General features: G+C 43.9%; 2 protein-coding genes across 4 annotated transcripts in view; both read left to right on the top strand.

Moving 5' to 3' along the window:
- The window catches only part of LOC306925440 (mothers against decapentaplegic homolog 4-like), a 28,478-nt gene extending 24,020 nt beyond the window's left edge, over positions 1-4,458 (top strand). For all 3 annotated transcript variants that reach the window (XM_079504254.1, XM_079504253.1, XM_079504255.1), the window contains 2 exons: positions 1,647-1,785; positions 2,216-4,458. In XM_079504254.1, coding sequence (XP_079360380.1) covers positions 1,647-1,785; positions 2,216-2,415 — 339 coding nt within the window. In that variant the 3' untranslated portion in view covers positions 2,416-4,458. The remainder of the gene's footprint in view (positions 1-1,646; positions 1,786-2,215) is intronic.
- A 416-nt stretch (positions 4,459-4,874) lies between these two features.
- LOC306924629 (synaptotagmin-11-like) lies at positions 4,875-11,654 on the top strand (the record flags this gene model as incomplete). The annotated part of the gene is made up of 5 exons (XM_079503210.1): positions 4,875-5,055; positions 8,391-8,918; positions 9,361-9,758; positions 10,054-10,174; positions 11,332-11,654. Exons 1-5 carry the CDS (start codon positions 5,022-5,024, stop codon positions 11,652-11,654), a joined length of 1,404 nt encoding a protein of 467 aa, XP_079359336.1. The 5' UTR covers positions 4,875-5,021.
- Positions 11,655-11,986: the final 332 nt, after the last annotated feature.

Here is an 11,986-nt window from a genome sequence, read left to right as displayed (position 1 = left end):
GTACTTCTATGTTTGTATATTGTGTAGTTTCTGTTCCTATAGAGCACCGAAGTCTGACATCACTTTCAGTAGAGGGCGCCAGTCCACAGGTTCATGTATTTTTTTATTTGCATTGAAATCCCCATGGGGGATTTTAGCCGGTCGCTTCATATAAGAACTGTGTTTGAAAAATAAACCGATCATCCCGGCCTTTCTGTCAGGGGGGTGGCTGTGTGTCGTTAATGATGTCCATTCATATTTGATACAGCCAGTTTCTGGAGAAAATGTTATTAAAGTGGCCACAAAAGCCTTGAAACTATAAATGAAAGCAATGTCGCTGCTAATACACGTCACGCCCAGCTGTCAACACATTGCGTTCCTGAGATTCCTCGTTGACGTAAGCTCAGCTGGCAGTGACTCGACTCGAAGAAACAAAAAAAAACAGTTTCTGTTGTGCGACGGGCAGCTGCAGCCACCCCGCCTACCCGGAAATGTAGTCTCTGGGTTGTTTGACTCGTTTCTAACGCTTATTTTGTTACTCTTTGGGTATATTTGTACATTTCCACCTTCAGTCGATGCTTCATATCCATATGAGTGAAAAGGCTGGGATGATCGGTTTATTTTTCAAACACAGTTCTTATATGAAGAGATCTAAAATCCCCCTATGGGGATTTCAATGCAAACTAGAAAAAGTGCCCCTTGGGGCACAGGTCTGCACCAGGGCAGGTCAGGTTGTGGCCTCCTGGTGGCGCTATAATAGGCCAATGTGAAAAGGGTGCCATTTCTTCATACGCCGTTGATGGATTTGAGGCATTTTGTTCAAAAAATGTGTTTTGCAAAAATCAACCTGTTGGTGGTGCTATAACAGGCCAATGTGAAAAGGGTGGGATATATTCCTCAGCCTAGTAAGAAAATGTGTGAAAGATTTCACGTAAATTGCATGCTGCGTTCATGATTTGAGGCTTTTGTTCAAAACGGGGCAATCTTGCAAACTGTGAAAGCCAATTATAGCCAATTACGATGAAATATGAAATATCGGACAGATCCGACTTGAGCACATGACCATAGAGATACTGTGTAATGATTTGTGAGATTTTTGGACAGAATCTAGAGGAGTAATATCAAAAAATGTGTTTTACAAAAGTCGGCCTCCTGGTGGCGCTATAAAAGGCAGATGCGGAAAATTCAGGTCAAAGGTTTGTCCTTGGCCTCTAGGGAGTGTGCATGCAACGTTTCACGCAGATCGGTGCAGTTTTAGGTAAAAAATGTGAAAAGCTGCCTCATGGTGGCGCTATAACAGGCCGTTCTGGAAAATGTGGGGCAGAGGTTCATCGTTGGCATCCAGGGAGTGTGTGTGCAAAGTTTGGCATCGACCGGGTTAACGGTGCCAGAGATTAGCTGGTAACGGACGGACGGAAGAACGGACACACACACACGGCTCCGTCCATGTGTGTGCAAAACATACTCTCTCCCCATGCCAGAGTGCAAAACATACTCTCTCCCCATGCCTTCGGCCTGGTGGAGACAATAAAAAGTACACAAACCTGTGGACTGGCGCCCTCTACTGTCTGTGACGTTCGGTGCTCTAGTCTGTTCTAAAGTCTGTTTGCAGGCGTTTTGATCTGCCTCAGTGTACTGTGGGTAATGTAGTTTTTGTGTGGTTGCAGGTGTTTGACCTGCGACAGTGTCATAGACAGATGCAACAGCAGGCGGTCACAGCGCAGACAGCGACGGTTGCGCAGGCTGCTGCTGTTGCTGGTTCAATTCCTGGGCCATGCAGGGTAGGAGGCATCGCCCCAGCTGTTAGTAAGTATCTCTCTCTCTCTCTCTCTCTCTCTCTCTCTCTCTCTCTCTCTCTCTCTCTCTCTCTCTCTCTCTCTCTCTCATGTTCTCTGACATCTAGATATAAAGGATTTGATTTCTCTTGGGCAGAAACTTCTTATCTCCATATTCTGCATTTTTTTCGTAAATGAATGCCCTACTTGATCATACTACAACAGCGTCACACAAAGCAGATCTGCAAGCTTGAAATGCGGTGCAAATCAACACGTTGATTCCACCCGACTGAGTCACTGAGACGATGGGCGCGTTCGGAAATACCACACCGGAGCGCACTCGCCTATTAGTTTGCATTGGACAGTGCGCTCAGTGCGCAATTTCCGAACGCGCCCAATATGTTTCTTATACGAACTCTCCTCTCCTCTCCTCTCCTCTCCTCTCCTCTCCTCTCATGTAGGTCTGGCAGCAGCAGCAGGTATAGGAGTGGATGACCTGAGGCGTTTGTGTATTCTGCGTTTGAGTTTCGTGAAGGGCTGGGGTCCAGATTACCCGCGGCAGAGCATCAAGGCCACCCCGTGCTGGGTGGAGGTGCACCTGCACCGCGCGCTGCAGCTCCTGGACGAAGTGCTGCACACCATCCCCCTGGCTGACCCTTGACCCTGGAGCCCTGGATTTCTTACTTTAGTTTGTTTTATTTCAAGGACCCCCAGTTTGATTATGCATTAGATAAAATCCTTAAAATCGTCAGTATTTAATTGAACTCTGACAGTGTACAAATGGAACCAAATGGACCCTAATGGGTCCTTACTTGGCCTGTTGAGGCCTGTTTACCTTATTTAAATGGAACCATGATGTCAAAACGTTCTGATACGTCTGATTCTCATTGTACCCACATAAACCCTATTTTATAATCTGACGTACGATGGTGTTGCTCGTTAGAAATAGCCGAGCTTGTAGATTTGCTATTTTCACTATTAAAAAAACAATCCTAAATAAAAGCCCTAGACTTAGTTTTTTTATTTTTTATAAATGAGCCAGAGAATAGCAGCCGGATTTGATATTGACATTCGCTGTACCGCACCTATCATGAAATGTGGGTCGTGACTGAAAAGAAGAATGAGACCACAGATATACGCCCATGAATGGCTTTTCTCAGGAGGGTGGCTGGCATCTCACTTAGGGACAGGGTGAGGAGCCTCCACAGGTAGGTTTTCCAGGTCCGTCCAGCCGGGAGGAGGCCACAGGGCAGGTCGGGAACCAGGTGGGGGGATTATATCTCCATGCTGAACTGGGAACACTTTTAGGATCCCCCGGTCAGACCTGACTAATGTGCCCAGGCCAGCTAGGGGAAACAGAAGTCTTGGGCTCTCTATAACTCCACTACCTGACTTGCAGTTGAAGATGGATGAATGGATTATTTCACAGTCCTAATGTTTTATTTTATTTTGTATAATTTTGAGTAGAGTATAAATAAACCACTTTCAACCTCTTGGGCGTGTCATTATAGGCCATCGATTTTCAAACATTTTCAAAAATGCAATTTGTTTAAAAAAAGGTTTAAACAAATTTTAGAATATTTCCAATCTACAAGCTCACAACGCTTTCTAAGCTTGTAGATTGGATATTATAACCATACGGTGGAGTATAAAATAGTGCTTACGTGGTTCAGCTTTAGGTGAGCTCAAGCCAAGCTTCGTCTGTCAGTGGCTAGTGAATGACTTCTGTTCTGGGAAATACAGTATCAGTGTTATTAATGACATTATAGGCTCAGCAAGTCATAATTAAGAATTTCATTAAGAAGTATACAGGTAGGACTCAACCAGCAAATTTACTACAGCTACTATTCATGTGAATGCATTACTTTAAAAAAAAAAAAAAGGTATGCTACAGTATTTATATTGGTTTAAGGAATTCACACAAACTAACAACAGTAATGTACAGTAGTATTTTTATTATAGTATTATAGAAGTATTATATTCATCGTGACATATTGAAAGGCTGCTAAAATAGTATTTTACAAACAATAATATTGTAGGCCTATTTAGGGTTAGCATTCTCTTCTATTCCTTTTAGGCAGCCCTCTCTTATTATTTGATGCAATGTGTGCTTCATTTGAGAGTGAAAGTAACACAAAAGTAATATAGCACATTACCTGTAACATAACTTAGTACTATATATAATAAGACTATTGTTGAGCCGAACGGAAATAAAAGCCTGGGTACCGAGGCTATCGTGTAATCATAATTTTTATTTTATTTTTTACATAGCTTGTCCAGAATGCATCAGGGGGTGGATGGAGGATATGAAAGAGAAATTGGGGAATTTCTGACATTGAAGAATGTACATTTGTTTCTTGCTGCTCATAAGTGCCTGCAGTGGATGACTTTATCAAATTATACTTTGGAATCTGATTTAGCAATGAAGAAACACTCCTGCTTTTACCCTGAAGTAATCCTATTATAATAAGAATGCAGACTTTGAAGCGATATTGAGTGTGTACGCTGCACAGTGCGTGCGTGTGCGTGCGCACACACACACACACACACACACACACACACACACACACACACACACACACACACACACACACACAGCCTACTGTATGAATTATGTATTCTGTTTGTATCAGTTTTTTCAATCAATGAACAAACAATATTACATGTTAATAATTGCTATGATGTTATTCAATATTAAACTTTTTTTCCCCATTGAAAACATATAATTCTAATTTCTTAATCATTTAAATTTAGGTTTGCTCTGCTGCCTCTCATAATATTTTCATTAATAACATAATACTGGAACATATGAGCTGCCTTTCTCTCTTTATGTCATTTTACTACGGTAAATATAAAAGCAGCAATGCCAGTATTGACCCCCCCCCTCCCCTCTCTCTCTCTCTCTCTGCTTCCTGTTTACCAGTCTCTTTGATCTCATTAATATTCCGAGGCAGAGCGGACAGGGCGGGGCTTCTTCTCTCTCTGTGTACCAGTCAGCCTCCGGCTGCATCTCAACCCACTTTGACAGCATCACACACACACACACACACACACACACACACACACACGGTGGAGTGGACGGACGCTACGTTCCAATCGGACATATGAGCATTTCGTCGACAGTCCTCGTTTGAATTCATGCTCCATCTCCGCCCGAGTGTTCTCTATGGATAGGCCTACTATTAAATAGAGACCGTTTAGTCTTATAGAAGGACAAAATCATCCTCATCTTTCTGCGCTGTTCGTCTCATCCTGCTGATTCACCAAATGGCTGAAATCACTGAATTACGACATGGCTATGGTGAGTACAGGCCGCTGCTTCAATCTAATGCGTTTGTAGCCTATACTTGTTGTTTTTCTTCTTTAATTTAATGTCGAAATACACGGATACCAATAGGCCTATTTGGTGTGGGCCTACTGTTTTTTTAATGCTTTTAAAACATAAAAATACATGCCTACACTAAATAATATTGTGTGTTTTGTATTGACAGAGGTGATGAAGGTATATTAGGCTATAGGCTAATTAGGTGAATAGCCGAATATAATTTAGGCCCAGCAGTCATGTCGTTCATATAACTGTGTAAACTTTTTGTATAAAGCTCTCAGAATTACTGTTGGAAAATATGAGAAAAAAAATAAGACATAGGCCAACATACTGTTAGAATGTCTTATTAATTTATTCTTCCTCCATCATCATTAATTAGTGATTATAAAAATGCTGAATCACCAGTCTGGTAGATATCAGTGAATGTTATTGATATTAAAATATATAGAAGGCTTATAAAATATATGACATGGTCCATGTCTAAATTGAAATAAGCACCATGCACTGTTCAGCGGGTGTGGGTGGGATGACGTCATGTCTCTATTCCCTTTGTTGAACACCGGGGTGACATCATCATGAGCACTGGTGTCGCTCAGTATTTATTAACTGTAGCCTACATGTATGTAAACAATGTACATCTATAACATAGTCCTTTGTTAATGTAAACTAGATCCAGTATACATGCCTAAAATGCTGGAATCAGACTAGCTATGCCAGTCTATGGCATTCCAACACCACATCATTTATCACATGATGATATGGCATTTTACAGTAATCAATTAATCTGTAGGCTATTTTGAATGCTTCAGTTGATCAAATAAATTTAATTTACGCACGCACGCACGCACACACACACACACACACGCACACACACACGCACGAACACTCAGGTTATAGCAGATATCAGGTCATCACTCATCAGGAAGAGAGTGAATTTGCTAAATTGTCAAACATTACGTAAGGAAGAAGCAAACATTGTGAATGTGTTATGACTGAGTGATCGGTTATTTTCATAATATTTATCTGTGGAACCGAGGCAAACTAAATGTAAGGCCTATACAATTCCATGTGCTCATCAGGGTGGGCTCACCACATTTATTTTGGGGGGTCACGGCCTGAAAAGTTTGGGAACCCTGATTTGTTTATAGACAGTGAGCAGGTCAGAGATGTATTTATAGGAGCTGAACCATTAAGAGCTTGGTAAACATTAAGTAGTACTTTGAAATCAATTTAGTATTGAATCAGGTGTCACTGATGTTAAGTGTATTAATGTGTTCCAGTGAGAACTCTGGCTGCGCTGCATTTTATGAACTGGGTTCTTTTTGGGTGGGAATTGCAGAACAAAACAAAAAAGTTAATTCCAGTAATCTGGCATGTTCAAGATGATTGCCTGGACCCTCGGAGACGAGAAGGTTCTAAACGTAATTATGTTTTAGTATTTTAAATGATCAGAAAGGGACCTTTGATGTAAAACCAAAGGTCGTTGACTCCTTAGACCGCTGCCTTCATCAAGACAAATGTTTGTCCTGATGAAGGTCTAACGACATTGTACTCTCAGACGAGAGTACAATGAGATGCCAAAAAAACCCCAAGACACAGCAACTTAGATTGATTGCCTGTATGTGTGTGAAATGGGAGCCCGCCCCTTTAGGAGACCAGAAGCAGGTCAAGCAGAAAATTAACTTTATTAGAGACCTGCCTGTGTCAGCAAGCAACACGCTCTCATGAGAACTGGCAACAGTGATTTCAGGACAAGGTCTGACAACAAAAGGCAAACACGTATACGAGACAGGAAGTGTGTACCATTTGTGAGGCGCAGGATGTCGTATCTGTTCTCTATTTAGGATCTTTGGTACTTAATGAACCAAAGTAATGGACCCATATTTTGGTTCAATTTTTACCCTCTTCTGAGTTAGATTAACACTGAGGATTTCAGTATCTCGGAACATCAGTCTTGTCTTTTTTCAGCTGTAGAATGTTCTATTATTACATTTCTAAAAATCTTTCTTTTCTTTCTTTCTTGGGTTGAAAATAGCAAATCTGCTATCACTGTATGTGATCATTATAACACATAAAATGGGACATTGTAATATGGAACTGTCAATACTACTCAATATCCATGAATCAATAACCAGACTTGTATAATTCACATCCTCTTTGCACATCACTCTTTGACATTTCGATTGACAGCTCGACAGACCAATGACAGACCAGTGTTACGACCTTGACTACTGACCTTGTTCCAGGATGTCACCTACAGTATGTAAAAGCCTGTAATGGAGGTTGCAATCTGTAGCTTTCATTTCCTACCCGGGATCTGAACACAGGTCCCATGCACGAGCGCTGAGATTTCTACTGCTGAGCTAATGCAGTGGACAGAAGATACCGTTAATTTTATATATTTAACGATTGAGTGTTAATTTGTTCTTATTTGTTTTATCTGGTTCTTAGCTATTAGTTATTTACCACTACTACTACTACTACTACTACTACTACTACTACTACTACTACTTCTACTACTACTACTACCAACATTACTACTAAAGGGTACATTAGTGATCACCATGGGGAAATTACTTATGCATTGACCCTAATAGAAGTGTACTGTCTGTCTGTCTGTCTGTCTGTCTGTCTGTCTGTCTGTCTTATTTACTTGCATAACGTTCTTTCTGCAGCGCTTCAGTAATTTCTCAGTCGAATGGATTCTAGTGTAAACAGACTATAATGCACCCGTCACTGTTGAAGTGACCATCATTTAAATATTAGTTTCTGATTGGCTGTCAGGTGGTGTCCATTAATGTTGGCGCTTTGGACACCTGAATCATAGTCCAGCTCAACAATGTAATCACAATTCTAAAGAAGATGTTATAATACATGGACCCATAACGTCAATAAGCAAACAGTAGCAGCATTTTGTTAGGCTAACTAAAGTACACCAGTCCAGTTAGCCTACATTTAAAACACAGTGAAATAAATTAATAACTAAAACATACTGTGTAAATGACAGCAGTAGTACAGTTGGAACACAGTGAAATGAACCTATCTACAATATAAATCAACACCACAGGGAGGGAGGGCAAAGGGTGTGTTGCTAAGCAACGGGCTCAGCTGGTTTTAACCACCTTTCAAAATATGACATCATCCCATGGTGATGGCTGCTTCTAACACACGCACACATGCACGTCGCACACAGTGTGTGTGTGTGTGTGTGTGTGTGTGTGTTCCTCCTGGGAGACAGCAATCTAACAATAAAGTGCTGTGTTACTGTGGCTGTTGATAAACAAAGACATCTCTCTCCCTCTCCCTTCCAGCCATGTCTCCGGTGTTGGCGGGCTTCATCGGCGCCGGCGTCCTGGTGGTGCTGGTGGTGATGCTGGTGCTGCTGTGGATGGTGTGCCAGCGGCGCTTCCCGCGCTGCTCCTCCTCGTCCCGCCACAAGCTCCACGGCGAGCGCTACGGCGACTCGGCCGAGGACCCGCCCTACCGCTTCATACACATGCTGAAGGGCATCAGCATCTACCCGGAGTCGCTCAGCGGCAGCAAGCGCATCGTGCGGGTGGCGCGGCGGGCCGCGGCAAGCCTCGGAGGGAAGGGGGGCGGGGGGGAGGAGGAGGGGGAGAGGAGGAGCAGCGGCAGGGGGGCGATGGTCTTGGTCGACGCCGAGAACAACGTGCTGCAAATGAGCAACCTGTTGCCCCCCGGCGCCGGCGCCGAGGCCCAGCGGGAGGGCGCGGCGGCACTGCCCGTGGCGACGGACGACTACAGCCTGGAGGACAGCACCTCGGACAGCAGCAAGACGGGCTCGCCCTTCACCCCGCCCACCTCGGACCCCGAGCCAGGTAGCTATCCTGTCGCAATTATAACATAATCAACCTGATCACTTTGAGATGATCGCATATTCGTCCGAATCGTTTCCATTCATATCCGTATATATGAACTCATCTTTTGAAAGCTGTTCATACATTTTCAAACTGCATGGAAATAGCCAATCTACAAGCTTGCAATGCATCGCCATGCAAGGCATTGCAAGCTTATTTCCACTGTTAAAAAAAGATTTGAAAGAATAACATTATTACATAATTATGGCCTATTTTGATTATTTGTAGGCTAATGGTCATTGCCTTTCATTTCATTGTATAAGATATGTCATATCTACCCTAGGCAATTTTGGTTTACAAAGCTTAAAAGCAACCCCAAAAACACAATTAAATTGGTACTTGCAATTATTATACTACAAATATTATACTACATACTAAGTAAAATGTCATGATCTGGACATAGAGCAAAGCCTGGGCACCCTCAGCCTGGCCGTGGACTACAACTTCCCCAAGAAGGCGCTGGTGGTGACGGTGGTGGGAGCGCAGGGCCTCCCGGCCGTGGACGACTCGTCGGGGAGCTCGGACCCCTACGTGAAGATGACCATCCTCCCGGAGAAGAAGCACCGCGTGAAGACCCGCGTGCTGAGGAAGACCACAGAGCCGCTGTTTGACGAGACATTCTCCTTCTACGGCGTGGCGTACAGCGCCCTGCCCGATCTCACGCTGCACTTCCTGGTTCTCAGCTTCGACCGCTTCGCTCGCGACGACGTCATCGGGGAGGCGGTGGTGCCGCTGAAGGGGGTGGACCCCAGCACTGGGCGGGTCCACATCAGCCAGCCAATCACCAAGCGGAACGTGCAGGTCAGGACAAAAAAAAAAAACCCTTTTAATTTAAAGGACCCTACGTATAACTACCATATGGTGATACACTAACTCTGAAAGTACCCTTGTACACTCTCAGAGTTACAGGCAAGGAGGGTTCCTTGCCTGAGAACCACTTTTTTTAGATCATTTTGAAAATGTTTCTCTTTTATAGTTTATTCATATTTTATACTAACGTGTGTGTGTGTGTGTGTGTGTGTGTGTGTGTGTGTGTGTGTGTGTGTGTGTGTGTGTGTGTGTGTGTGTGTGTGTGTGTGCTTTATTGCACATACAGTGTGAGACTCGTGGGGAGCTGCTTGTGTCTCTATCCTATCAGCCAGTGTCTCATCGTCTCAGTGTGGTCGTGCTGAAGGCCAGACATCTGCCCAAGATGGACATGAGCGGTCTGTCTGCAAGTGAGTACAACTTGTCTCACATCTTAACTGTCCTGAAATCCGTCTCACATTGTCCTGGTCCAGACCATAGACTGTTCCTCTGGTGTGGCATCATGTTTTGGACCTGCAGAAAAAGCCACAACACTGTAGTTCATTGTACTCATTTCATCAGTAATACATTTACTGGTCCGGTAATACATAACATATAATACAATACAAAACATTTTGCTATAAAGCTCAGTAGAACCATAAGGCATATTTACAGAGAAAGGATGGGTGGGGGCAGGGGATTCCACTACAAAGATGCTTGAGTTAAAAATACACCCTGTGTACTTTGAGAACAGGACTTCCTTTAGGTTAGTTTGGAGTTTGGGTAGGGATTTGAGAAGAGAGTCATCCTACATTTTGGTGCTGCTATCAAAGCTGTTCTAATGAGATTAAACGTAAATATTTCACTCTGCTTCGAAGGCACAAAAGGTGGCTGTTTTTTTCTTTTTTTCTAATGTATGTATAACACATGCACGTACATGTGCATACACCGTGGACGTGGATCGCGAGACATGCCCAAAGCATTTCCGGGGGTCCCCAGACAAATATAGGACAGTCACTGATTGTACCTTTAACTGCAATTCGATCTAAAACAAAGAGTTCAGATCTGTCATTTGTTTGCCAAACTCCTCCCTGGCAGGTGAAGAAAAGCAGCTGGTGTCTCCATGTGTATCAGACGAGACATGTGGTTGCTACACCCTCCTCAGTGGAGGTTTTGGCAGACACAGGAACCACACGGGACAATCTTTTCCAAAGTCATGCTTCACCAAACCTACAATATTGTTTTTCTGCATTTCATTTTTGCTGTGTTGTTTTGCAATGTTTCACAAGGCATACGTCAAAAGGTCCGGTCATTACCATCTTGATAAAGTGAAGACCACGTTATGAGACACTGCTAGTTAGGTACTGTACACTCCAAGCAGGTTTTACTCTGCAGAAAGAGCGTTCAACACAAAGTTTCTCTCTCTGAGTTATCCGTGTTGTTAACAGATCGATGTGATCTTGTCTTGTATCTGTGTGTGATGCCATACAGTGTGTGTATAGTCATATCTGTGTGTGATGCCATACAGTGTGTGTTCAGTCATATCTGTGTGTAATGCCAACACTGTTGCTGCTCTGTGTCCTTCCAGACCCGTACGTGAAGGTAAACGTGTTCTACGGCCGCAAGCGCATCGCCAAGAAGAAGACCCACGTGAAGAAGAGCACGCTGAACCCCGTCTTCAATGAGTCCTTCATCTACGACGTTCCGCCGGAGCTCCTGGCCGACATCTCCGTGGAGTTTCTGGTCGTGGACTTCGACAGAACCACCAAGAACGAGGTTCTGGGCCGCCTGGCTCTCGGCCTCCACTCTCCCAGCCCCTCCCCCAGCCCCTCTGGCACCTCCCACTGGAGGGAGGTTTGCGAAAACCCCCGGCGACAGATCTCCAAGTGGCACAACCTCAGCCACTACTAGCAGAGGCTCTGGAAACTACAACCATAGAAGAAGAAGAAGAAGAAGAGGAAGAACGGGAAGGACTTCCTGTCTGTTGGGACTGACTCAACAGACACCTCAGACAACACATGCACACACACACACACACACACACACACACACACACACACACACACACACACACACACACACACACACACACACACACACACACACACACACACACACACATACACACACACACTCAACTCACACTGTCTGTCTGTCTGTCTGTCTGTCTGTCTGTCTGTCTGTCTGTCTGTCTGTCTGTCTGTCTGTCTGTCTGTCTGTCTGTCCGTCCATCTGTCTGTCAG

This window comes from Electrona antarctica (genome assembly GCF_951216825.1).
Source record: "Electrona antarctica genome assembly, chromosome: 6".
NCBI classification, from domain to species: Eukaryota; Metazoa; Chordata; class Actinopteri; order Myctophiformes; family Myctophidae; genus Electrona; species Electrona antarctica.
Note: the sequence above shows the minus strand (reverse complement) of the source record. Positions and strands in the feature narration are given on the sequence as shown.